The sequence below is a fragment of the Trichomycterus rosablanca genome, chromosome 8 (genome assembly GCF_030014385.1).
Source record: "Trichomycterus rosablanca isolate fTriRos1 chromosome 8, fTriRos1.hap1, whole genome shotgun sequence".
Taxonomy (NCBI): domain Eukaryota; kingdom Metazoa; phylum Chordata; class Actinopteri; order Siluriformes; family Trichomycteridae; genus Trichomycterus; species Trichomycterus rosablanca.
The window spans coordinates 3,306,714-3,332,129 of NC_085995.1; the positions used below are offsets into that span (position 1 = coordinate 3,306,714).

General features: G+C 41.2%; 1 protein-coding gene across 1 annotated transcript; it reads right to left on the bottom strand.

The window, feature by feature from the left end:
* Positions 1 to 18,348: 18,348 nt before the first annotated feature.
* Positions 18,349 to 25,267, bottom strand: si:ch211-153b23.4 (uncharacterized protein LOC335392 homolog). The gene is made up of 9 exons (XM_062999702.1): positions 25,204 to 25,267; positions 23,587 to 23,700; positions 21,602 to 23,281; positions 21,417 to 21,516; positions 21,187 to 21,335; positions 20,538 to 20,650; positions 20,041 to 20,130; positions 19,012 to 19,134; positions 18,349 to 18,917 (listed from the first exon to the last, which is right to left on the bottom strand). Exons 1-9 carry the CDS (start codon positions 25,265 to 25,267, stop codon positions 18,696 to 18,698), a joined length of 2,655 nt encoding a protein of 884 aa, XP_062855772.1. The 3' UTR covers positions 18,349 to 18,695.
* Positions 25,268 to 25,416: the final 149 nt, after the last annotated feature.

Here is a 25,416-nt window from a genome sequence, read left to right on the forward strand (position 1 = left end):
AGTTATTAATAAAAATCTGTTTTTACTATGTAACTTGTTCTGGGACAATATGATGTAATGTAATGTAATAAAACACTCCAAACAGGTCGCCAGTACATCACAAGACAAACACACACACACACACACACACACACACATTGTGGATCAATAGGAGTGTCGATTGCAATCCAGACCTTTCCGTTCAACATGGTCAGACTACAGTTTTATTTATTTAATTATTTATTTGTAATTGTACAGCTTTTCTGTGTCTATTTCTGCCTCTGCTGCATTCTGGATTGTTGTTAATTTCTGTGAGGTAGTAACAGGTATCGATATACCCCTATTGCCCCCTTTCCCCTTGCTGCTGATTTAGCAGAAATGTCAGCATCATGGTTTTCTTCCAGTTATGAACTCAGTAAGTTTATGAGCAGCATGTTTACAGATGAAGAGTGCAAAGGGTGAACAAAAGAGGAAATCAGCATTTGTTTACTTATCACCTGTTGTTCAGTTTCCTGATTCTGTTTTTTTATTTCCTTGAGATTAAGATTAGACTTTAGTTTAATAATGTGTTACTAACTCACAGTGGCCTGATTACTGTTTGACAGTAAATGCGTGACTTCCTGTAGTTTAACTGCACAGAGGTCAGTGGTGTAACTCATCGGCCCTAGTGCAAAAAAATTTTTTGGGCCCTCTCAACAATTTTCTTTATATATATAAAAATGAAAATGATATATATTGAATGAAAATTATATATATGGAATGAAACTTGATATATATGGAATGAAAACTGATATATATAAAATGAAACTCAATATATATGGAATATAAACTGAAATATATAAAATGAAACTCGATATATATTAAATGAAACTCGGTATATATAGAATGAAACCAGGGCTGGCACTTGGACCCCCTGATTTTCTCACTGCCCCTCCAAGCGCAACGCAAGCAAAGGGGTTTGTGTACCTTTGGTCATTAGTTTTTCATTCCATCTATGTCGAGTTTCATTTTATATACAGTATATGTTTTCATTCCATATGAATGCCCCATCCGGCCTCCTGTTCCTCACATGTGGCCTATTGTGTGTATAGTGACCCGAGCAGTAATGGACTAGTGGAATAGACCGTTACGTGGCTTTTTTTTTTTTTTTTAATATTACTTTTTTATTTTTAGTGGTATTTTAATTGAATTTTCATCTTTAAGTTTAAGTTAAAAACAAATCAGTTAAAGGTTCACAATAAAGGTTAGCCGTTGCTTGCATTGTGCTTGGGGGGGCAAAGACACAATTTGGGGGGGCAATGCCCCCCTCAGCCCCCCCCTAGCGCCGGCCCTGGGTTGGACAATGAAACTGAAACACCTGGTTTTAGACCACAATAATTTATTAGTATGGTGTAGGGCCTCCTTTTGTGGCCAATACAGCGTCAATTCATCTTGGAAATGACATATACAAGTCCTGCACAGTGGTCAGAGGGATTTTAAGCCATTCTTCTTGCAGGATAGTGGCCAGGTCACTACATGATGCTGGTGGAGGAAAACGTTTCCTGACTCGCTTCTCCAAAACACCCCAAAGTGGCTCAATAATATTTAGATCTGGTGACTGTGCAGGCCATGGGAGATGTTCAACTTCACTTTCATGTTCATCAAAACAATCTTTCACCAGTCTTGCTGTGTGTATTGGTGCATTGTCATCCTGATACACGGCACCGCCTTCAGGATACAATGTTTGAACCATTGGATGCACATGGTCCTCCAGAATGGTTCGGTAGTCCTTGGCAGTGACGCGCCCATCTAGCACAAGTATTGGGCCAAGGGAATGCCATGATATGGCAGCCCAAACCATCACTGATCCACCCCAATGCTTCACTCTGGGCATGCAACAGTCTGGGTGGTACGCTTCTTTGGGGCTTCTCCACACCGTAACTCTCCCGGATGTGTGGAAAACAGTAAAGGTGGACTCATCAGAGAACAATACATGTTTCACATTGTCCACAGCCCAAGATTTGCGCTCCTTGCACCATTGAAACCGACGTTTGGCATTGGCACGAGTGACCAAAGGTTTGGCTATAGCAGCCCGGCCGTGTATATTGACCCTGTGGAGCTCCCGACGGACAGTTCTGGTGGAAACAGGAGAGTTGAGGTGCACATTTAATTCTGCCGTGATTTGGGCAGCCGTGGTTTTATGTTTTTTGGATACAATCCGGGTTAGCACCCGAACATCCCTTTCAGACAGCTTCCTCTTGCGTCCACAGTTAATCCTGTTGGATGTGGTTTGTCCTTCTTGGTGGTATGCTGACATTACCCTGGATACCGTGGCTCTTGATACATCACAAAGACTTGCTGTCTTGGTCACAGATGCGCCAGCAAGACGTGCACCAACAATTTGTCCTCTTTTGAACTCTGGTATGTCACCCATAATGTTGTGTGCATTGCAATATTTTGAGCAAAACTGTGCTCTTACCCTGCTAATTGAACCTTCACACTCTGCTCTTACTGGTGCAATGTGCAATTAATGAAGATTGGCCACCAGACTGGTCCAATTTAGCCATGAAACCTACCACACTAAAATGACAGGTGTTTCAGTTTCATTGTCCAACCCCTGTATATATATATATATATATATATATATATATATATGTCACCTTTTATTATAAAAATCTGTTTTTTTTATGTAATAAAAGGTGACAGATGTGTGTATATACAGGTCCTTCTCAAAAAATTAGCATATTGTGATAAAGTTCATTATTTTCCATAATGTAATGATAAAAATTAAACTTTCATATATTTTAGATTCATTGCACACCAACTGAAATATTTCAGGTCTTTTATTGTTTTAATACTGATGATTTTGGCATACAGCTCATGAAAACCCAAAATTCCTATCTCAAAAAATTAGCATATCATGAAAAGGTTCTCTAAACGAGCTATTAACCTAATCATCTGAATCAACGAATTAACTCTAAACACCTGCAAAAGATTCCTGAGGCTTTTAAAAACTCCCAGCCTGGTTCATTACTCAAAACTGCAATCATGGGTAAGACTGCCAACCTGACTGCTGTCCAGAAGGCCATCATTGACACCCTCAAGCAAGAGGGTAAGACACAGAAAGAAATTTCTGAACGAATAGGCTGTTCCCAGAGTGCTGTATCAAGGCACCTCAGTGGGAAGTCTGTGGGAAGGAAAAAGTGTGGCAGAAAACGCTGCACAACGAGAAGAGGTGACCGGACCCTGAGGAAGATTGTGGAGAAGGGCCGATTCCAGACCTTGGGGGACCTGCAGAAGCAGTGGACTGAGTCTGGAGTAGAAACATCCAGAGCCACCGTGCACAGGCGTGTGCAGGAAATGGGCTACAGGTGCCGCATTCCCCAGGTCAAGCCACTTTTGAACCAGAAACAGCGGCAGAAGCGCCTGACCTGGGCTACAGAGAAGCAGCACTGGACTGTTACTCAGTGGTCCAAAGTACTGTTTTCGGAAATCAAGGTGCCAGAGTCTGGAGGAAGACTGGGGAGAAGGAAATGCCAAAATGCCTGAAGTCCAGTGTCAAGTACCCACAGTCAGTGATGGTCTGGGGTGCCATGTCAGCTGCTGGTGTTGGTCCACTGTGTTTTATCAAGGGCAGGGTCAATGCAGATTTTGGAGCACTTCATGCTTCCATCTGCTGAAAAGCTTTATGGAGATGAAGATTTCATTTTTCAGCACGACCTGGCACCTGCTCACAGTGCCAAAACCACTGGTGAATGGTTTACTGACCATGGTATTACTGTGCTCAATTGGCCTGCCAACTCTCCTGACCTGAACCCCATAGAGAATCTGTGGGATATTGTGAAGAGAAAGTTGAGAGACACAAGACCCAACACTCTGGATGAGCTTAAGGCCGCTATCGAAGCATCCTGGGCCTCCATAACACCTCAGCAGTGCCACAGGCTGATTGCCTCCATGCCACGCCGCATTGAAGCAGTCATTTCTGCAAAAGGATTCCCGACCAAGTATTGAGTGCATAACTGAACATAATTATTTGAAGGTTGACTTTTTTTGTATTAAAAACACTTTTCTTTTATTGGTTGGATGAAATATGCTAATTTTTTGAGATAGGAATTTTGGGTTTTCATGAGCTGTATGCCAAAATCATCAGTATTAAAACAATAAAAGACCTGAAATATTTCAGTTGGTGTGCAATGAATCTAAAATATATGAAAGTTTAATTTTTATCATTACATTATGGAAAATAATGAACTTTATCACAATATGCTAATTTTTTGAGAAGGACCTGTATATATATATATATATATATATATATATATATATATATATATATATATATATATATATATATATATATAAATATATATGTATATGTCACCTTTTATTACATAAAACCCTATATATACATTGGTCTAGTAACGTTAAGCAAGTTACACAGATTCCCAAAATCCCTTGCTGTGCACTCACTGTACATTTTAATTACATGTATTCTGATATTTCACTGTCTTTTAGTTATTTTAATATTTTACTTAATATTTTCATGTTTTTACTTTCTTTAGCCACTTGCTACTGTAGAGGGTTGCTACTGTGAGTGCTGCTGGTCCAGCGGGGATCCTACGGGTCTTTTGCTGCGTGCGGTGGTGGAGGTGTGGGAATGAAGGCACACGACAAGGTAGAGTCACTTTAACTGTTTAGTCAGGACTTCAATGAGCGTTACAACACTTTAGACTGCCTAGCTCCAGCACCCAAACTACCTACTGGGTTCAATGCTGGGGCAGTACAGCGAGTCTTATATACAAAACTAACTAACTGCAGAACGTCTGGACGCACATGTATAAACCAGGTGCTGCATTCTGATTGGCTGAGCTGAATGTCACTCACATATCATGCCACTATATTGTACTATAATAATAACGACCTGGCGAGTGCAGCCAATTGGGGGCAGTGCGGTGGAGGGTTGAGTTCACATCATGGAGGGTGTACCTGTGGTCAGTGTAAATGTGGGGTTAATGTGATCTGACAGTGATGAGCTGTGGGGGGCATCTATGTAACCCAGTGACAATGAAATCCACAATCACTGCATAACCAGGGTCACAGTTGGGTTGCTCGTTCCTTAGAGATGCACTATCAAGATAAAGTGTTTGTTGACTTGTTGACTGGGTTAATTATTTAATTTTTAAATGATCTACACTTCCTGTTTCTCAGTAAACTTTGTCTCATTGCATGAAATCAAATTACAAACTAACCAGTAAATCTGCTGTGAACTTTCTTTTTCTACAGTAAACCCTTCTGTGACTTTGGATTCAAATGAAAATATTAATGTTAATTTTTGACAGGATGAGAACACAACACTTCCTTTACTGGCAGGGTTTGTTTGTTTGTTGGCAGCTTGGCAATGACTGGTTAGAGATATCTGGACAGAGTTTTGAGAAAAACTCACCGCCTGTAGTAACCATCATCCTTAAAATGACTTTAATCGTACCTCAGTGGTCAAGTGGTGTTGGTAATTCACTGTTTGGGGCAGCACGGTGGCTCAGTGGATAGCACTGTTGCCTCTATTGCTGCTGTTTGAGTTGGTCATCTTCTAGACCTTCATCAGTGGTCACAGGATGCTGCCCATGAGGCGCTGTTGGCTGGATATATTTTTGGTTGGTGGACTATTCTCAGTCCAGCAGTGATAGTGAAAACTCCAGCAGCGCTGCTGTGCCTTATCCTCTCATACCAGCACAACACACACTAACACACCACCACCATGTCAGTGTAACTGACCTGGCGAGAATGATCCACCACCCAAATACTACCTACTCCGTGGTGGTCCTGTGGGGGTCCTGACCATAGAAGAACAGCCTGAAAGGGGGCTAACAAAGCATGCATTGAAACAGATGGACTACAGTCAGTAATTGTAGAACTACAAAGTGCTTCTATATGGTAAGTGGAGCTGATAAAATTGACAATGTGTGTAGGAACAAGGAGTTAGTTTTACTGTTGTGGTGTATTATAACCTCAGGTGTTATAAATAAATGCAACACCTCAACAATAGTTTAAATGCAGACGGGCGGAGCTTCTGTTTAACCCTGAGCTAACACAGACCACGTCCACCGGCCTCACTGTTTGTGTGGTTGATGGAACGAGGAGGTTTGGTTATTTTTGTGTCTGAATTTAGTCACTTCTCTGAATTCTCAGACTGTGGCCTGATGTCTCTTATTGCTGCCAATATTTACTTTTCCTAGTGCCACATTGTGCCAGTTTTTCAGAAAAACATACACCTTTTCACTCTGCTCAGTGTCTACGAAGAGGAGCACTTGAATGTAACAATGGTAAATTTGGATTGGCAATTGCAATGGTTGAGGCTTGGATTTATACCCGGTCATGATTCCCCTTCCTGTTACCAACATGGTGTAAGAGATGCTTTACTTTTATTTTGCTCCAGTCCTAGTTTTTAGTGTACTACAGATATCACATTAAAGGGTCCTTCCTGGGATTGGGTGCCTTTTGGTCCTTAAAACTTTTTGAAAATAAACATTTAATTTAATTTGTTTTTCATATTTTATTATAAAAAGGACGTGTTATACTTTTCCAAACTAATATTGGTCAAGATAAATTACACATGCACCTCATATACACTGTGACGTCCAGCCTGTTACGTATTAGGTTATAACAGGGTGGACCATAACAGGGTGGACATTCTGACATAAAATTAGCCATTAGCTAGCGAGTGAGCAAAACCATGCTAGCATAAAAGTGAATTTACAAAGAATTCTCTGCTGTTTAGTATGATTATTTTTAAAATGATTAAATCGTTTAGCTTTTTCTCATATATCCTATAACAGGGTGGACATGTTATAGTGGACCATATAAGACTTTCAGGATAAAATGTGTAAAAAACAACATTAAAATGAGGAGTTTACTAAGCGGCTCATCTTCCACAGTTGTTTCCCTCCAAAAAGATCATGTGAGCTCCAGGAAATGATGTCAGTATGTAAAACAGCTGTTCATTTTAAGAGACAGTAGTAAGAGATAACAGGGTGGACGGCAACTTGAGGGCAGTGGCGGAGCCAGACAATTTTCATAGGGGTGGCCAGACTGAGACCATTGCTCACACAGGGGTGGCACAGAAACTGTCTGAAACCTTGTTTGCTGGCAAGTTGCTGTGGATCTAGTAGTGTTTTGGTCACTCACTCATTTACCTATACAGGCAGTGAGTGTCATGTAGAATTACATCAAGCCTAGCATAAAAAAAAAGCCCAATTTAGAGGAAAACCGCCCAATCTGGCAACACTCAGGGCTCTAGACTAACCTTTTGCACTGGTTGCACTGGTGTGCCTAACTTTTTTTCTTAGGTGCACCAGCACAAAAGTTAGGTGCACCCAAATTTTCAACCGCATCGCATTTAACACCTGTTTTACAGGTTCACTTTTTTTAATACTTACTTTGATTGATATTGATTAACTAACAATCTGGTCAACATAAAGTTCTTTATTTGAAGCACAATTCTACACGAAAGGTAACTTACTGAAAAAGTGTTGGTGATTAAAGTGCTTCACTAAGCTGAAATTTAAACTCAAGATAAATTAAATTAAAAGAAAATCTAAATTAAAAGTGCAAGTGTTTTAAGGGCTTCAAACTAAACATCTCATTTAATGATAAGAATATTACATATAATTAATGCAGTAACGAGACGCATATTGTTGACATAGGCTACATCACATGACATTATTACATTTTGAGTAAGTTTGTCGCTGATATTTTTTAAGTGCCTTAAAGAAAAGATGAACTGTGTGATGTGACGCGGTAAAAGTAACCCGGACAGAACGAACAACGTTTAACGTGAAATATAAACACCACACGTGAAGTAAATCCAGTTAAACACAGATACATGTGGAGCTGTTAGACTGGGTTTGATGGTTATTTCACACAGATGTTTGTTTGTATCATGGAACTTTAATGATGTTTTATCTCTCGAGTCGAGCGCTGAGCAAATCGGTTATTTAGGTCGAGAGTCGCAGTGAAAGCGAAGCGCAAAACTCTTCTCACGTCAGTGAACTAAAGAAAACAACAACTGAGACAAACACGTCACGTCTTCTTATCACCGATATTTGATTGTTTTTACATTAAAACAAACATCTGTAACAGCAGCACAGATGCTCACACATATTCTACACACTCCGTCATGATATTTCGCTGTGTAACGCCCGCCGGTGATGACGCTGGTCCCGCCCTTCACTATCTCTGATTGGTTTAGATTTATAGATATGATTAGATATGGGCCTAATGTGTGTGTGTTGGTGCACCGGAGACTTTCAGAGTCACAGAGACTTTTTTTTCCCCTCGAACGGCTGGTCGCAGATTGACTGTGGATGCTCGTTCACTCACAGCTGTTGAACTCATTTAGCCGCTAATATCCACCGTGTTGTAGGTATTATAGTGTAATCAGAGCGGGAACTGTGGCGCACGTCATCATGCACTTACGTATGCATATCGATCGAATTTGTTTAAAAATCATATCACCGTTATTGAAACATTTTCTATCACGATATACATCGATATCGAACTATTGTCCAGCACTAGATATTCCCTTGCAATACTTTATCATTTGGCTGCCAACTTGTGTGTAATGATGAGACTCATTTGAACCCCAGAACATGCTAGTGTGAATGCATGGAAAACTAATTTTAATTTTCTTTTAACAATATGATACAGACTGACCAACACTATTAAGCCAAATCAGCATTGAAAATAGACTTTACTTTTAATAGCCTTCTACAATGCTGGAGCTTCTTGAAACGGAATATATTCTTTTAAATAGAAGTGTTATTTAACTGCGATTAAATTGTTTTCCAACAAAATCCGCCCAATTAGGCGGATACCCGCCCAATCTGGCAACACTGGAACGCGCAGAGCCAGCTGGCGCCTTTACTCGTAGCTCGCCACAAATACTACTAAATAGTAATAGTAGTACTAGTAGTACTAAGTAGTACTACATCTGTAATTGTGTTGGTGGTTGACATTTATGTCGAGTGTATTACTGCACTGTTTTGGTGGAGAACTACTTCTTTGAGGTGCGCTGTTGAATTGCGTCCCTGTGAGAACACCTGCGTGCAGAAATGCTTCCGCAAAAAAAGTTGCCAGCAAAGCGGTGATGGGGGGGCCGGAGGGGTGGCCGAAGATTCATTTATGGTGGCCATGGCCACCACTGGCCACCCCCTGGCTCCGCCCCTGCTTGAGGGACGTGTGAAAAACCCTCATAATCAGCAATAAAATCAAACTCATAAAGAAAAAAAATCCAGGGTTTAGAGGGACTTAATCAAAGCTTTTAAACAATACTGAAAGACTGAGATATTTTCATGATTAAACCTCATATATCATCACTAAATCAGAATGTACAGCACTGGGGACATGGGAAAACCTCTGCTATCTAAGAGATAAAAACAGTATGAATACAGTCATTTTATTTTGGGAGGTTAGAAAACATTGTGTTTAGTATTTGAAAGTTAATTATTTCAGTAAGATGTTTAGAAATTGTATTGTTTAAAATGTGCGTAATAAATACAATGATCAATACAGGGGACACAAAAGGCACCGAATTGTAGGAATGACCCTAAATGACCATTCTGGATGTACAGGAATATTCATTGTGTCACGAGGGGGTGAGGACGAGACGAAAGGGGCGGACACACACGCAGAGATGTACACTAAAGATATTTATTAATCAAGACACGGGCTAGGAACATACGCTAAGCACATGGCTAGTAACACAACCTAAGAACATCGCTAGTAACACAGGCAAAGCACACAAGACAGACTAAACTAAACAGGACTAGACAAACTAAACTAGGCTAAACATGGACTACACACAGCTAAATAAGGTATAACACACTAAACAGGCTAACAAGGCTAACAAACTAAACAGGGCTAACAAGGCTAACAAACTAAACAGGGCTAACAAAGCTAAGAAACTAAACAGGGCTAACAAAGCTAACAAACTAAACAGGGCTAACAAAGCTAACAAACTAAACAGGGCTAACAAAGCTAACAAACTAAACAGGGCTAACAAAGCTAAGAAACTAAACAGGGCTAACAAAGCTAAGAAACTAAACAGGGCTAACAAGAACAAAGAAGGAGAACATGAAACCAGAACAAACTAGGTAAATACACACGGACAGACAAAAGTCAAGAATTAACCAAGCAAAGCTAACCAGTCAAAAGAGTCCAAACATCCAAACCAAAATTACCAAAATAACCCCTGCCAGCCTGTTCCTCAGCTCTCCTTTTAAATGCTCCCTGATTAGGATCAGCTGGGGCTGATTGCTCAGGGGGACCAATCCGGAGTGAGGCATGGCAGGAGTGAGTGTGCTCACGGAGAAGAGGGGCATGGCACATATGAGCACACAAAGGCTAGCAGTGTGACAGATGCCCCTCCCAAAGGCACTACACCTGGAGTGCCTTAAACAACAAAAACAAGGAGGTCCCGGTCCCTGCGGGGTAAATTTGAAGTCATTAAATATGTCCTCAGGCAGTCGTGATAAAAATGGTGGGACGCAGGCTGCCGACAGAAATCCAGAGGCGCAGTCGGGGAACGCTGTCGAGGAGCCAGAAGCACCTAGGGGTGCCAACGAGAGTTCATAAGCACCATCGGGATGCACCAACTCAGGGACAGGAGCGCCATCGGGGCGCACCATCTCAAAAACAGGAGTGCCGTCGGAGGACACCAACTCAGGAACAGAAGTGCCGTCGGAGGACACCAACTCAGGAACAGAAGTGCCGTCGGAGGACACCAACTCAGGAACAGAAGTGCCGTCGGAGGACACCAACTCAGGAACAGAAGTGCCGTCGGAGGACACCAACTCAGGAACAGAAGTGCCGTCGGAGGACACCAACTCAGGAACAGAAGTGCCGTCGGAGGACACCAACTCGAGAACAAAAATCAACTGCGGTGAGCCTGGCGAAGAGGCTTCGGGAGTCAGCTGCGGTGAGCCTGGCGAAGAGGCTTCGGGAGTCAGCTGCGGTGAGCCTGGCGAAGAGGCTTCGGGAGTCAGCTGCGGTGAGCCTGGCGAAGAGGCTTCGGGAGTCAGCTGCGGTGAGCCTGGCGAAGAGGCTTCGGGAGTCAGCTGCGGTGAGCCTGGCGAAGAGGCTTCGGGAGTCAGCTGCGGTGAGCCTGGCGAAGAGGCTTCGGGAGTCAGCTGCGGTGAGCCTGGCGAAGAGGCTTCGGGAGTCAGCTGCGGTGAGCCTGGCGAAGAGGCTTCGGGAGTCAGCTGCGGTGAGCCTGGCGAAGAGGCTTCGGGAGTCAGCTGCGGTGAGCCTGGCGAAGAGGCTTCGGGAGTCAGCTGCGAAAACACTGGAGACATTGGACAGACTTGGACAGACGAACTCGGCCTAAGACTGACCCGAACTTGAGAACACGGCACTGGGGCCGGTGAACAAACAAAAAGGCCCCTTGAGCCCTTGGGGTGACGACAAGAAAATTGAGCTCGCATGAGGCCCTCAAACTCTTGCACAGAGTTCAGCACAGCTCCCTTCTCAGTCCAGAGCTGCCTCGCCCATTCTCGCGCAGCACCATTCAACCTTGACATCATGAACATCACCTTTTGTGTTTCAGAAGGCTGCGGGTCGAGAAGGTTTTGCAGGTAGAGCTGGCTCTGAAGCAGAAAACCCTCAACCAAAAGGTCGCTTCCATCATAGGGAGCTGGCTTGTAAAGTAAGAAGGTTAGAGGAAACCTCATGGAGTCAAACTCCGGAAAATTACTATCTGTCACACTAAACATCTCGCTGTGTCCTTGCGAGGGGTTATTATGTCACGAGGGGGTGAGGACGAGACGAAAGGGGCGGACACACACGCAGAGATGTACACTAAAGATATTTATTAATCAAGACACGGGCTAGGAACATACGCTAAGCACATGGCTAGTAACACAACCTAAGAACATCGCTAGTAACACAGGCAAAGCACACAAGACAGACTAAACTAAACAGGACTAGACAAACTAAACTAGGCTAAACATGGACTACACAGCTAAATAAGGTATAACACACTAAATGGGCTAACAAGGCTAACAAACTAAACTGGGCTAACAAGGCTAACAAACTAAACAGGGCTAACCAAGCTAACAAACTAAACAGGGCTAACAAAGCTAAGAAACTAAACAGGGCTAACAAAGCTAAGAAACTAAACAGGGCTAACAAAGCTAACAAACTAAACAGGGCTAACAAAGCTAACAAACTAAACAGGGCTAACAAAGCTAAGAAACTAAACAGGGCTAACAAAGCTAAGAAACTAAACAGGGCTAACAAGAACAAAGAAGGAGAACATGAAACCAGAACAAACTAGGTAAATACACACGGACAGACAAAAGTCAAGAATTAACCAAGCAAAGCTAACCAGTCTAACCAGTCTAACCAGTCTAACCAGTCTAACCAGTCTAACCAGTCTAACCAGTCTAACCAGTCAAAAGAGTCCAAACATCCAAACCAAAATTACCAAAATAACCCCTGCCAGCCTGTTCCTCAGCTCTCCTTTTAAATGCTCCCTGATTAGGCTCAGCTGGGGCTGATTGCTCAGGGGGACCAATCCGGAGTGAGGCATGGCAGGAGTGAGTGTGCTCACGGAGAAGAGGGGCGTGGCACATATGAGCACACAAAGGCTAGCAGTGTGACACATTGCAAGCCAGACCTTTTCATCCAGATCATTTCAGATTTTCATTAAATAAAGCAGAAAATACCAAAAATGTTGAGAAACAGATTTTTTCCCTGGCCAACACTACCTGCTGCGTCATCATGACCCCCCACATGACAGATTTATTTTGGAATTTTCTGTTTTATATAGGGAAACAGTCAAAATAAAATCTTTATTTTATTGTCCTTCCTTTAAAATAAGAAAATTACATTTACATTTACACAGATTATTTATTCATCATTAAATTTGTCTAAAATATAAAAGTCATGGTAATTATATCTATTCAAAATGAAATTAACAGCACAATAAAGTCTGCAGGTTCAACTCATCATTACATAAAGCAGAACACGACGTTGATTTTAATCAGATGAGTCAGTAAATCACGAGCTGGAAAATTCACCTTTATTTAAACAGATAATGAACGATTGTTCTGGAGAATATTATATTGCAGTTTCTTCCTGACTGCACAGATGAAATGCTCAGGTATAAGTAAATAATAGATCTAATTATAGATGACAGCTTAATAATATGAGAAATGACTTTTAGATGTTTTGTCCTGGGTGTGTACACTGTTAGTTTTTCTAGAATAGACTTTGGGCCCAGCACAACCCTGACCAGGAAAGAGTTCATACTAAAGTTAAAATGAATGATGGACGTGTGAATGCTTTTGTTTGTGTAACCTTGGAAGTTTCAAATAAATGACAGTGAAGGAAGTGATAACAACATTTTAAAGATCTGATGTGACCTCATCCCATCACCTGAAACTATTTCCATCCTCCATCACCTGAACCTGCCGTCAGTCTTCTGTCATTATGTAATTATGTGATTAAAATATGTTAAAATGTCACTGTGTCCTTCTGCATTCTTTTATTTAGTCATTTATTCATGTATTTATTCATTTACTTTCTGTTCTACCAAGGTTTTATCCTACTCAGGGTTGTGGTGTGTTTGTATGTGAATCTTTTCATTATATTACATTCGTTTGTAAGAGTGTAAGAGCAAAACCTGCTGTGCCACCACGCTGTTTCATTTCTATTAATAATAATAATTAGTCCTAAATAAAAACGTTGAGATTTTTTTCTAACTGCTATCAGTAAAAATTAACATAATTAATATTTTATTTAAATACAAAATCACAAAGGGGTTTATTTTAGGGGAAAACCCTTTTTAAAAGGAAATTTCACAGCAGATTTAGATCTTCATTCATAATTTGATTTCATGCAATGAGACAATGAGACGAGATTTACTGAGAAACAGGAAGTTTCAGATATTTTTAATTAAAGGATTAACCTGCTCTCTCTCTCTCTCTCTCTCTCTCTCTCACTCTCTCTCTCTCTCTCTCTCTCTATATATATATATATATGTATATATATATATATATATATATACAGTATATATATATATATATATATATATATATATATATATATATATATATATATATTTGGAGTAAAGCTGTTTCCTTTTTCCTAAAAATAAATAAAGGAAGTTATTTTACACTCCTCCTACTAAACATACCTGAAGGGATTTATCAAAATTTTCTGTGATTCTGGGTAATAAGAAATCTAAATAAAGAAGGTACTGTCACCACTAAATACTGCTTTCTGTTTCTACACCGTCAGGCAATTAAATAACAAACGAACCCATTTCCAAGAAATAATGCTGATATAATAGTGATGATAATCATGCAGGACCAGCCGGTGACTCCTGTAGCTTATACGACACATTAAACACAACCAGAGTTCAAATCTGTAACAACATCTTCAACCTAAATGATCATAATAAATGTTTCAGGAATAACCCGAGTTTGAATCCTCTCTAGTGCTATCAGTCAGTCGGGAGTGGCTGAGGCTAAGGACCCATGATGGATTGGTGTAAACTTTAAAACTAGAATCAGAGCAAAAAAAAAAAAAAAAGAATTTTAGAAGAAAATCCACCAACAGCTTATTGTGAAACACCAGAGAGGATTCGAACCCTGAGTCTCAAGGGTAGTGAACTAGCACCCACCTGAGCGTAAGGTAAGCTTATTCCTGAAACATTTATTATGATCATTTAGGTTGAAGATGTTGTTACAGATTTGAACTCTGGACGTGTTTAATGTGTCGTATCAGTTACAGGAGTCACCAGCTGGTTCTGCATGATTATCATCACTATTATATCAGCATCATTTCTTGGAAATGGGTTCGTTTGTTATTTAATTGCCTGACAGTGGAGAAACAGAAACTAGTATTTAGTGGTGACAGTACCTTCTTTATTTAGATTTCTTATTACCCAGAAGCCCAAAAAATGTGATAAAAGGTATGTTTAGTAGCAGGAGTGTAAAATAACATCCTTTATTTATTCTTAGGAAAAAGGAAACAGTTACAATCAGTTGTACTCTAAATATATATAGAGAGCATGTTAATCCTTTAATTAAAAATATCTGAAACTTCCTGTGTCTCAGTAAATCTCGTCTCATTGTCTCATTGCATGAAATCAAATTATGAATGAAGATCTAAATCTGCTGTGAAACTCGGGGTTTCCCCTAAAATAGACCCTGTTGTGACTTATTATTATTATTATCATTAAAAATGGAACAGCGTGGTGGCACAACAGGTTTTGCTCTTACACTTTTACAAACAAATGTAATAAAATAAAAAAAAATTTTTTTATATCACTTAAAATGAACGTTTTATTATTTGATACAAACAAATTGGGCCAGCTGTAGCCTAGTGGTTTAGGTACTGGACCGGTGATCAGAGAGTCGCTGTTTCAAGCCCCACCACTGCCAGGTTGCTGCTGTTGGGCCCTTGAGCAAGGCCCTTAACCCTCAATTGCTCAAACTGTATAATGTAACTGTAATGTAAGTCGCTTTGGATAAATGCTGAAATGCTGAAAATGTAAATGTAAATGTCATACAAATGTGCATAGATACAAACACACCACAACCCTGAGTAGGATAAAACCTTGGTAGAACAGAGAGTAAATGAATAAATACATGAATAAATGAATAAATAAAAGAATGCAGAAGGACACAGTGACATTTTAACATATTTTAATCACATAATTACATAATGACAGAAGACTGACGGCAGGTTCAGGTGATGGAGGATGGAAATAGTTTCAGGTGATGGGATGAGGTCACATCAGATCTTTAAAATGTTGTTATCACTTCCTTCACTGTCATTTATTTGAAACTTCCAAGGTTACACAAACAAAAGCATTCACACAACCTTCATTCATTTGAACTTTAGTATGAACTCAGGATTGTGCTGGGCCCAAAGCCTATTCTAACAGTGTACACACCCAGGACAAGACATCTAAAAGTCATTTCTTGTAATAATGAGCTGTCATTTATAATTATATCTATTATTTATTTATAACTGAGCATTTCTTGGGTATTTATCTGAGCAATCAGGAAGAAACTGCAATATAATATTCTCCAGAACAATCGTTCATTATCTGTTTAAATAAAGTGATTCCAACTCATGATTTACTGACTCATCTGATCATCTCAAGTTGAACTTGCAGACTTTATTGTGTTGTTGATTTAATTCTGAATAGATCTAATTACAATTGTTGTTGTTTTTTGTGAATTATTTAAAAATAAAAAAATATTCAGACATTTTGGTGTCATATTCAGAAGTGTGTTTACGTGCATCATGTTGGCTTCAAGGATCCTTAAATCTAAAACTCAGTTGGTGTTCAGTAAAATATGGTGTCTCACTTTTAATGAGCTTAAGGTGACTTTTATAGTTAAGTCAAATTTAATAGTGAATAATATCTGTCCATATACACCGACCAGGCATAACATTATGACCACTGACAGGTGACGTGAATAACACTGATTATCTCTTCATCACGGCACCTGTTAGTGGGGGGGATATATTAGGCAGCAGGTGAACATTTTATCCTCAAAGTTTATGTTAGAAGCAGGAAAAATGGGTGAGCGTGAGCAAGTTTGATGAGGGCCAAACTGTGATGGCTAGACGACTGGGTCAGAGCATCTCCAAAACTGCAGCTCTTGTGGGGTGTTCCCGGTCTGCAGTGGTCAGTATCTGTCAAAAGTGTTCCAAGGAAGGAACAGTGGTAAACCGGTGACAGGGTCATGGGCGGCGAAGGCTGACCCTTTTGGTCCAATCCAACAGACGAGCTACTGTAGCTCAAATTGCTGTAGAAGTTCATGCTGGTTCTGATAGAAAGGTGTCAGAGTCCATGCCTCGACGGGTCAGGGCTGTTTTGGCAGCAAAAGGGGGAACAACACAATGTTAGGTGGTCATGATGTTATGCCTGATCGGTGTATATGGAATCAGCTTCTATTTTGGTGGAATTTACTTTAATTTTGAGTGAAGGAGTTTATACGTGAGTTGTGATGATGCCCTGTGATGAACTGGCACAGGCTGTTTTCCTACTTAAAGCATTTATGTAAAACATAAAATTCCAAAACGTGTCTGTCATGTGGGGTGTCATGCAGGAAGCATGCAGGCATCAGGTAGTGCTGGCCAAGAAAAAATTCTGTTTCTCAACATTTTTGGTATTTTCTGCCTTATTGTCAGTTACGAAACTTTCCATTTATCTTTATAGGCGAGAATTACATCTCAACAGACTTTTCCAGTTTAATCATACTTCCTGGACTTTACATACAAAATAATATTTCAGATTATTTTAGCCATCCATACATCCATACATCCATCCATCCATCCATCCATCCCACTCAACCATCTCACTAATCCACTCATCCATCTGTCCGTCTGTTTGTCCGTTCGTCTGTCCACCCATTCATCTTTTAATACTTCTATCCATCTCTCTGTTAATTCATTTTTATTTATTTATTGTCAATTGTTTTGCAGAAGTGACAGTATTTCAACACCACTGACTAATATTTATGTGCTGCATTAACTTACTTTAAAAACCTTCAGCAGCAATAACTCTGAATAAACACTTTTTATAATTTAATAATAACCTTTCATATCAATGTGGGGGGATTTTATCCAATTATCCATCCATCCATCCATCCACTCATCTATCCATCCATCCACTCATCCATCCACCCATCCATCCATCCACCCACTCATCCATTCATCCATCCACTCATCCATCCACCCATCCATCCATCCACTCATCTATCTATCTATCCATCCATCCATCCATCCATCCATCCATCCACCCATCCATCCACCCACCCACCCATCCATCCATCCATCCATCCACTCATCCATCCATCCACCCACCCACCCATCCACTCATCTATCCATCCATCCATCCATCCACCCATCCACCCACCCACCCATCCATCCACCCATCCATCCATCCATCCCTCCATCCACTCAACCATCCATCCACCCACCCATCCATCTATCTATCCATTCATCTATCTATCTATCCATCCACCCACCCATCCATCCATCATCCATCCATCCACTCATCCATCCATCCATCCATCCATCCATCCATCATCCATCCATCCATCCATCCATCCACTCATCTATCTATCCATTCATCTATCCATCCATCCACCCACCCACCCATCCATCCATCCATCATCCATCCATCCATCCATCCATCCGTCTATCCAACCCAACCACTTACCGACCCACCCATCCAATCCATCTATCCATCCATCTGTATTTACATATTTTCAACTGTTATGCAAAAGTGACAGTATTTCAATACTACTGATCGAAAATGTATTTATTGATTCATTTACAAAATATAATTTAAAATTACTGTACAATACAAAGAGCAAATTAAAACGATACAGTGAAAAGTGCACAGATACTATAAATCAATCCTCCATGTGTTCCTGAAACATGAATAAAAAATTTAAATAAATAACAATTTTTTTGTAAAAAAATGACTGCACTTTTTTAAATACAGAACAAACACGCTGTAGATTAGACTGGCACTGTGGCACAGCATGTAACGTGGGTGATGCATGATATTTTTTAGATATTGTGGTGGTATTTTATACTGACATTGCTTTATTGCCATAATTTAAAGTTTTATATTATTTACCATTATTGCCATTATTTACAGTGTTATAAATTATTTTACAAATTAAAGATCATCATGTGATGTTAGGCAACAGTTAAGATCCCTCCTCATCGTTCTCATCCTGGTTGCCATGTTGGCTGAGATCCAATGAGCTGAGGGATTCTGCAGGGGTGGGCTGGCTTAAACCCGAGTCTGTTTCTGAATCTGGCAGTTCTGTCTGGGATTTTGTCAGAGAATCTGTGATGTCCGTCTCGAATCCAGCGTTCAGCCGTCCGTGTCGATGCCTCCTCTGAATCTTTTCAAAGAGCTCCAGGACCTTGAAAATATCACATAATAAATAATAAGCAAAGAAAAACATTGTCTGATTTAAACTGTGGTGTAATTTTATTCCTGAAATTTTTAAATAATACCTTTGATTTAGGAATTAGTCCGACCCTGTAAAAGCCAATCTGGCCGCTCTCGATCTTAGTGCAGTCCACCACAGTGGAGGCGATGTTTTCCGGTGAGGGTCCATCACAAAGCACCCCGTCCACCTAAACATAACAATAACAATCGTTAACTGGGTTTAAAATATCCAACACTACACCGATCAGCCATAACATTAAAACCACCTCCTTGTTTCTACACTCACTGTCCATTTTATCAGCTCCACTTACCATATAGAAGTACTTTTCAGTTCTACAATTACTGACTGTAGTCCATCCGTTTATCTGCATGCCTTTGTTAGCCCCCTTTCATGCTGTTCTTCAATGGTCAGGACCCCCACAGGACCACCACAGAGCAGGTATTATTTAGGTGGTGGATCATTCTCAGCACTGCAGTGACACTGACATGGTGCTGGTGTGTTAGTGTGTGTTGTGCTGGTATGAGTGGATCAGACACAGCAGCGCTGCTGGAGTTTTTAAACACCTTACTGTCACTGCTGGACTGAGAATAGTCCATCAACCAAAAACATCCAGCCAACAGCGCCCTGTGGGCAGCGTCCTGTGACCACTGATGAAGGTCTAGAAGATGACCGACTCAAACAGCAGCAATAGATGAGCGATCGTCTCTGACTTTACATCTACAAGGTGGACCAACTAGGTAGGAGTGTCTAATAGAGTGGATGTAGTATTTAAAAAAGCACAACACACACTAACACACCACCACCATGTCAGTGTCACTGCAGTGCTGAGAATGATCCACCATCTAAATAATACTGGGGGTCCTGACCATTGAAGAACTGGGTGAAAGCAGGTTAAAAAGATATGTAGAGAAACAGATGGACTACAGTCAGTAATTGTAGAACTACAAAGTGCTTCTGTATGGTAAGTGAAGCTGATAAAATGGACAGTGAGTGTAGAAACAAGGAGGTGGTTTTAATGTTATGGCTGATCAGTGTATATTTATACCTTAAAACAAATGCGATAAGATTCATATTTTAATGTGTATTTATTTACCTTATTACCCAGCTTGGCATAAACCTGGTTATGATGAGTTGTATCTGCTTCACCTGTTGGGTTTGCTGACGTAACTGCAATGGGACCGACCTACAGTGTGAAAAAAATAACATAATACAAAATTAAGGGCTTAATATGGAGCTGCAAAGTGGCTACAACAGCATGTACTCTTCAGGGAAGGCTTTTCATAAGATTTTTCTTTTGGAGTGTGGAAATTTGTGCCCAGTGTTCCAATTAATCATAAAGGTGTTTAGTTCAGGGCTTTGTTCAGGCCCCTGGAGTTTTTATTTTTTACCCCAAACGTGTCAAACCCTTTCTCCATAGACCTGGGCACAGTCAAGATGAAACAGAGAGCCCTAAGTGTCCAAAACATATAATGTATTTTATCTGATTCATTTTCCATGCATGCAAACATTATAGTGTGAGGGTTCCAGATAAAAAACCCTTTATTGTGTGTATAGATGTATATATAATGTCGGCAGGATGAAATGACGTACCAGGCTGATCAGATGATTTGCCACAGTGCAGTCTGGGTTCCTGATGGCTATGCTTTGTGGGGTGCCGATATATTGTGATGATTCATTTAAACCAAAAGAGTCCATCCAGGGGGCTAATGGACAGAAAAAGTGGATTTAATTATAAGCACACATACTAAACCTGCTTTAAATTACTGTGAGTTCCAGTGTATTACACTATGGGTACAGTGTGGGCAGTCTGGGTACATCATTAGTACAGTATGAACTGTATGGGTACAATATGGAATGTATGGGTACAGTGTGGGCAGTATGGGTACAGTGTGGGCAGTATGGGTACACTATCACTACAGTATGGACCGTATGGGTACACTAATACTACAGTATTGACCATAAGAGTACAGTGTAAGCAGTATAGGTACACTATCACTACAATATGGACTGTATGGGTACAGTGTGGGCAGTCTGGGTACAGTATAGACTGTATGGGTACAGCATGGACTGTATGGGTACAGTATGATACAGTATGGGTATAGTACTGGGGGAATAACGGCAGTATGTGGGTACAGAATGTGTATAGTAATTTCCAGTATAATTGGCACATGTAATTGGTACAATATAGAGTCAGTATGATGGGTACAGTTTATGTTTTGAAGGTGGCAAAGCAACCAACCTCTAGGAATGACCAGGCTTATAGACGAAGGCCAGGCAACTTCCATGAAGTCCCACAGCAGTGGATTTATCTGGTGTCTGACTGGTTCCAGCTGTTTAATGGAGGAGATCCAGATGGACATTGGACGTTCTTGAGCCTGTTTTTTCACCCTACAAACAACCAAACATGTAACAAATATTAAAACCTGTATTTATTATTTGTATCAGTTTACTATTGGGAAGATTTCTTACTTATAAGCTTTTTCAACGGCACCTGGTCGATTGCAGGCTGCCACAAGGACGTAGACGGTATCAGTGGGCATTCCACATATTCCTCCATTCTTCATGATCTCTAGATGAGTATAAACAATGTCATTAAGATTAACCATTAAGGTCAACTTGGATTACATGTCCAGCTAAAAGATCCAGCGAATCACCTGCGATCTGCTTGACGGATGATGATTTCCTGGCCTGAAGGTGTGGACAGCGGTCTCTGCCTCCACCAAATCCACTCAGCTTGATCAGAGGTTCACCGAATGGAAGCTGTGGCGTCTCGAACGTGCAATTCAACAAGCTGGCCAAGAAGAAGTAGAAGCTGACCAGGCCGAAAATGATGGTGACGCCGATGTCGTAACCGTAGGGTAGCGCATCCACAGCGTCGAGCAGGAAGCTAATGAGAATGAGCTGGAAGCAAACGGCGTAAACAAACCATGCTGTGTTGAGGAAAAGTGTCCCGCCTGCGACCAGAACGTTAAAAACCATGAAGCTGATGATTCCCACTGCAACGTGAAACCCTCTGACGTCACCGTAAAGCCCACCGAAACGTGTCAGACCCCACACGGTCCACATCATGCCATAGTAGATAAAGGCAGTACTCTCAAGGGTCTTTCCCCTGGCAAAGGCCACTAATCCACACAGTAACTGCAGGACGCCGCCTGAAACTACAGCCCAGGGCAAAATCAGAACGGTCAAAGGATCCTGACTGGCCATGCTAGCTGTGATCGCAAAAGCCGCTAGCATGCTACAGCCATGACCTAGGACTTCAGCATCAGCATATTTAGAATAGCCCAGATATGGGGCGTGGAGGTCCTTGTCTTGGGTGCGTAGGGTGAATCGATTGCTGCGAGCGAGAAGGCTTTTAAGTAAACCCTCACCTGTTGGTATCTTTTTTTGAGATCCTTGGTTGTAAAGAGTCACCAGGATCATTAGGGCAGACGCTACAAATATAGCCGCTTGAACACCTTGCGTACCCCCCTGGAAGAACCCTCCAGGCTGGGCGGCGATGGCTATACAGTATGCGACGAAAAACAGCAGGTAAACACCATCAAGTAAGCTCCTGACGCAGCTAAACAACGCGAGGATGAAAAACAAAACCGCGAACACAGTAGGGAAAGGGACGGGAGAGAACGGCGTCTGATTGGTCAGGTCCTTGACCAGTGCGCTGTACCCCTCGGCCAACTTTAAAATGCTCGTGAAGCCGAAGAAAGTCGCTGCCAAGATGTCCAAAGCTCTAAAGCACAGAACACACACCCCCAGCTGGAAGACTCCAGCCGTCCAGAGCCACGGGACGTGACCAATAAACAGCCGAGGGACCACACCAAGCACTGGACAAGCTAGCACGCTAGCTGACAGCAGGTTCATTACCAATCCCACAGCAATTACACTGTTAGCATCTTGACCTTGAGCCGACTGACTGGTCTTATCAATCAGACCAGTCCCTGGCAGTTCAACGTGACCGCTTGTGATATACAACAACAAACGCCCAATACCGAAATACGCACAGACCAAACAGACCAAAAGGTAACAGGCGCCTGTGGCAGCCTGGCGAAATTTTAAATCCGCCAGACCGGCGATCTCATGGGCGCACGCCAGACTTATGGTCAGAGCGATAAAGCACAGCACCACCTGTCCCTGCACAACCGCTACTACACAAATCACAAGCAATGCCAACGTAAACGCAGCCAGGCCGGGTATCATGGCATTTCGGAGCTCGTTCCCCTCACTGATTATACCCTCCCCGGTCAAGATGTGAACCAGTCCAGATCCGCACCACAGCGCTGAGATTGTCAGACACAGTGTGGTGAACAGGGAGCTCTGAGACAGACCCCGACACACTCCTAAAACACAAGAGAGAGGAAGTGCTGGTCACAAAGGTGTAAAGGTATGAATGTGTTGGTTAATATAAAATTGTGCATCACTTGTCCTGCAAAAACACACACTTTTACCTATGATTCACAGAAAAAAACCCCAACAGTTAAATATTACATGTCCTGCTGATCTTTAATTAATTGAATATTATTTTATTTTGCCTTATGCCTTATTTAACATAATCATAATCATCCTGTCCATGTTGAACATATTATAACCTAATAAACTGGAGGTTTTTACATTTATACAATAACCTGTAGCTTTATTTACCCACCAGCATACGCCAGCAGGGCCGCGATAATGAGCAGCTCGATGCCCAGAGCCGTGTCAGGAATAAAGGCTTCATCAGGAGAGCTGGCATAGTCATTAACCAGAAGCAGCAAGGAACCTTAATCAAAGAAAAAACAAACAAACAAACAAGCAAAAAATTGAGGAAAACAGTAAAATACTCACTCACTTTCTTAACCGCTTATCCAATAAGGGTTGCAGGGGGGTGTTGGAGCCTATCCCAGCTTTTCAACGGGCACAAGGCACAGAGTAACACCTTGGACGGAGCACCAGTGCATTGCAGGGCAGACACACACACACACACACACACACACACACACACACACACACACACACACTCACCTATAGGGCAATTCAGTGTCTCCAGTTACCCTGACTGCATGTTTTTGGACTGTGGGAGAAAACCCACTCAGACACGAGGAGAACATGCAAACTCCACACAGAAAGGACCTGGACCTCCCCCGCCTGGGGATCGAACCCAGGACCTTCTTGCTGTGAGGCGACAGTGCTACCCACCAAGCCACCCTACCTCTTCAAGAACTGAACGTTTATGCTGTGTGAATTTAACACATTTCTACAGAACCATACATTTCTTTTAAACAGGAGGTACTTTAAATTTGAATCCTGCCCTCTACTGGTACACTTATGATGGTATTATTATATTATAATGGTATTATAAATTCCTACTCACATAGTCACATAGTTTTTGCCATGCAGTGTTTATTTATGTGGCACTGTTTATACATTCACATATAAACTTAAAGTGCTGCACTGAAGATGTAAAATGAAAACTGATAAAATAGTAAAAGTAAATTGCCAAAGTAAAGTAAATTACTGTGCAATGACTGTAATTAAAAGCATCCGTCAAAATGAGTGTGGGTAGAAAGCGTAAATAATATTTTACTTTTAATAAAATCAGTGTTTTAATTTCAGGCTGCGTCAAATATGGCAGGAATAAGTCAAAATACACAGTCAAGATAAAATATTGTGGCGCCGGCGAACAGGAAGGCGAGCGTCGGGACCTCGAGTGAGCTGCCCTTGGCAGATCTCTCAGTGGTTTAGGACGTACACTCATTCATTCACACATACATTCATACAACAGACAAACATATAAGCTACCTATCCAGCTCTCACCGCAGCCACCCAGTCTGCCACACTGGGATACACGCTGACGGTAAGCCTGGATACCACGGCTCCTCCCACTGACGCTACAATATGTTACTGTTTAAAATAGTTTTTATTAAAAAAAACCCCAAAATAAAATACAATATAATAGAAAATATCAAATTAGGATTACTTTTGTAATTTCATTAATGTTTACCCATACATTACTGACTGATGCTTCTTTTATAATAACATTTAGGATTTGTATTTACATTCCTGTTTCAATCCTGCAAATAAAATCTCTACTTACTTCACTTTAATCCCAGAATAAATAAAACATAAATACAATCAAATAATTCGCTTCTTTTAAAGATATTTTTGAATTAATACACACTGATTTAAACGCTGTGTAATGTTGTAGATATATTATATTGATGTTTGCTGTTTTAATGGCTGTTAATTGTTGTATTAATGCAGAATAAATCATGGTGGAACCTACCAGCAGAAATGGCGAGAATACAGATGGAGAAATGCAGAGATTTGTGGTGATCAGAAGCAGCCATCAGTTCTTCATCATCAGCCCTCATCATCATCACCACCATCAGTTCAGTACCGGAGCGGAGAAGCTGCACCTCGGTCCCGGTTTATAAACCCTCTGCTGGGTGGAGTCTCCTCTAAAATTAGGCTGTGGAACTTCCCCATTACAGCACTT

What these genes read in the sequence shown, in the direction of transcription:
- si:ch211-153b23.4 (XM_062999702.1), bottom strand. Translation starts at nt 25,267, where the DNA reads ATGGCTGCTTCTGATCACCACAAATCTCTGCATTTCTCCATCTGTATT. An exon ending in TATTCTCGCCATTTCTGCTG is followed by an intron (nt 23,701 to 25,203) that starts GTAGGTTCCACC and finishes TCTTTGATTAAG; the next exon opens with GTTCCTTGCTGCTTCTGGTT. An exon ending in ATCCGTCAAGCAGATCGCAG is followed by an intron (nt 21,517 to 21,601) that starts GTGATTCGCTGG and finishes ATACTCATCTAG; the next exon opens with AGATCATGAAGAATGGAGGA.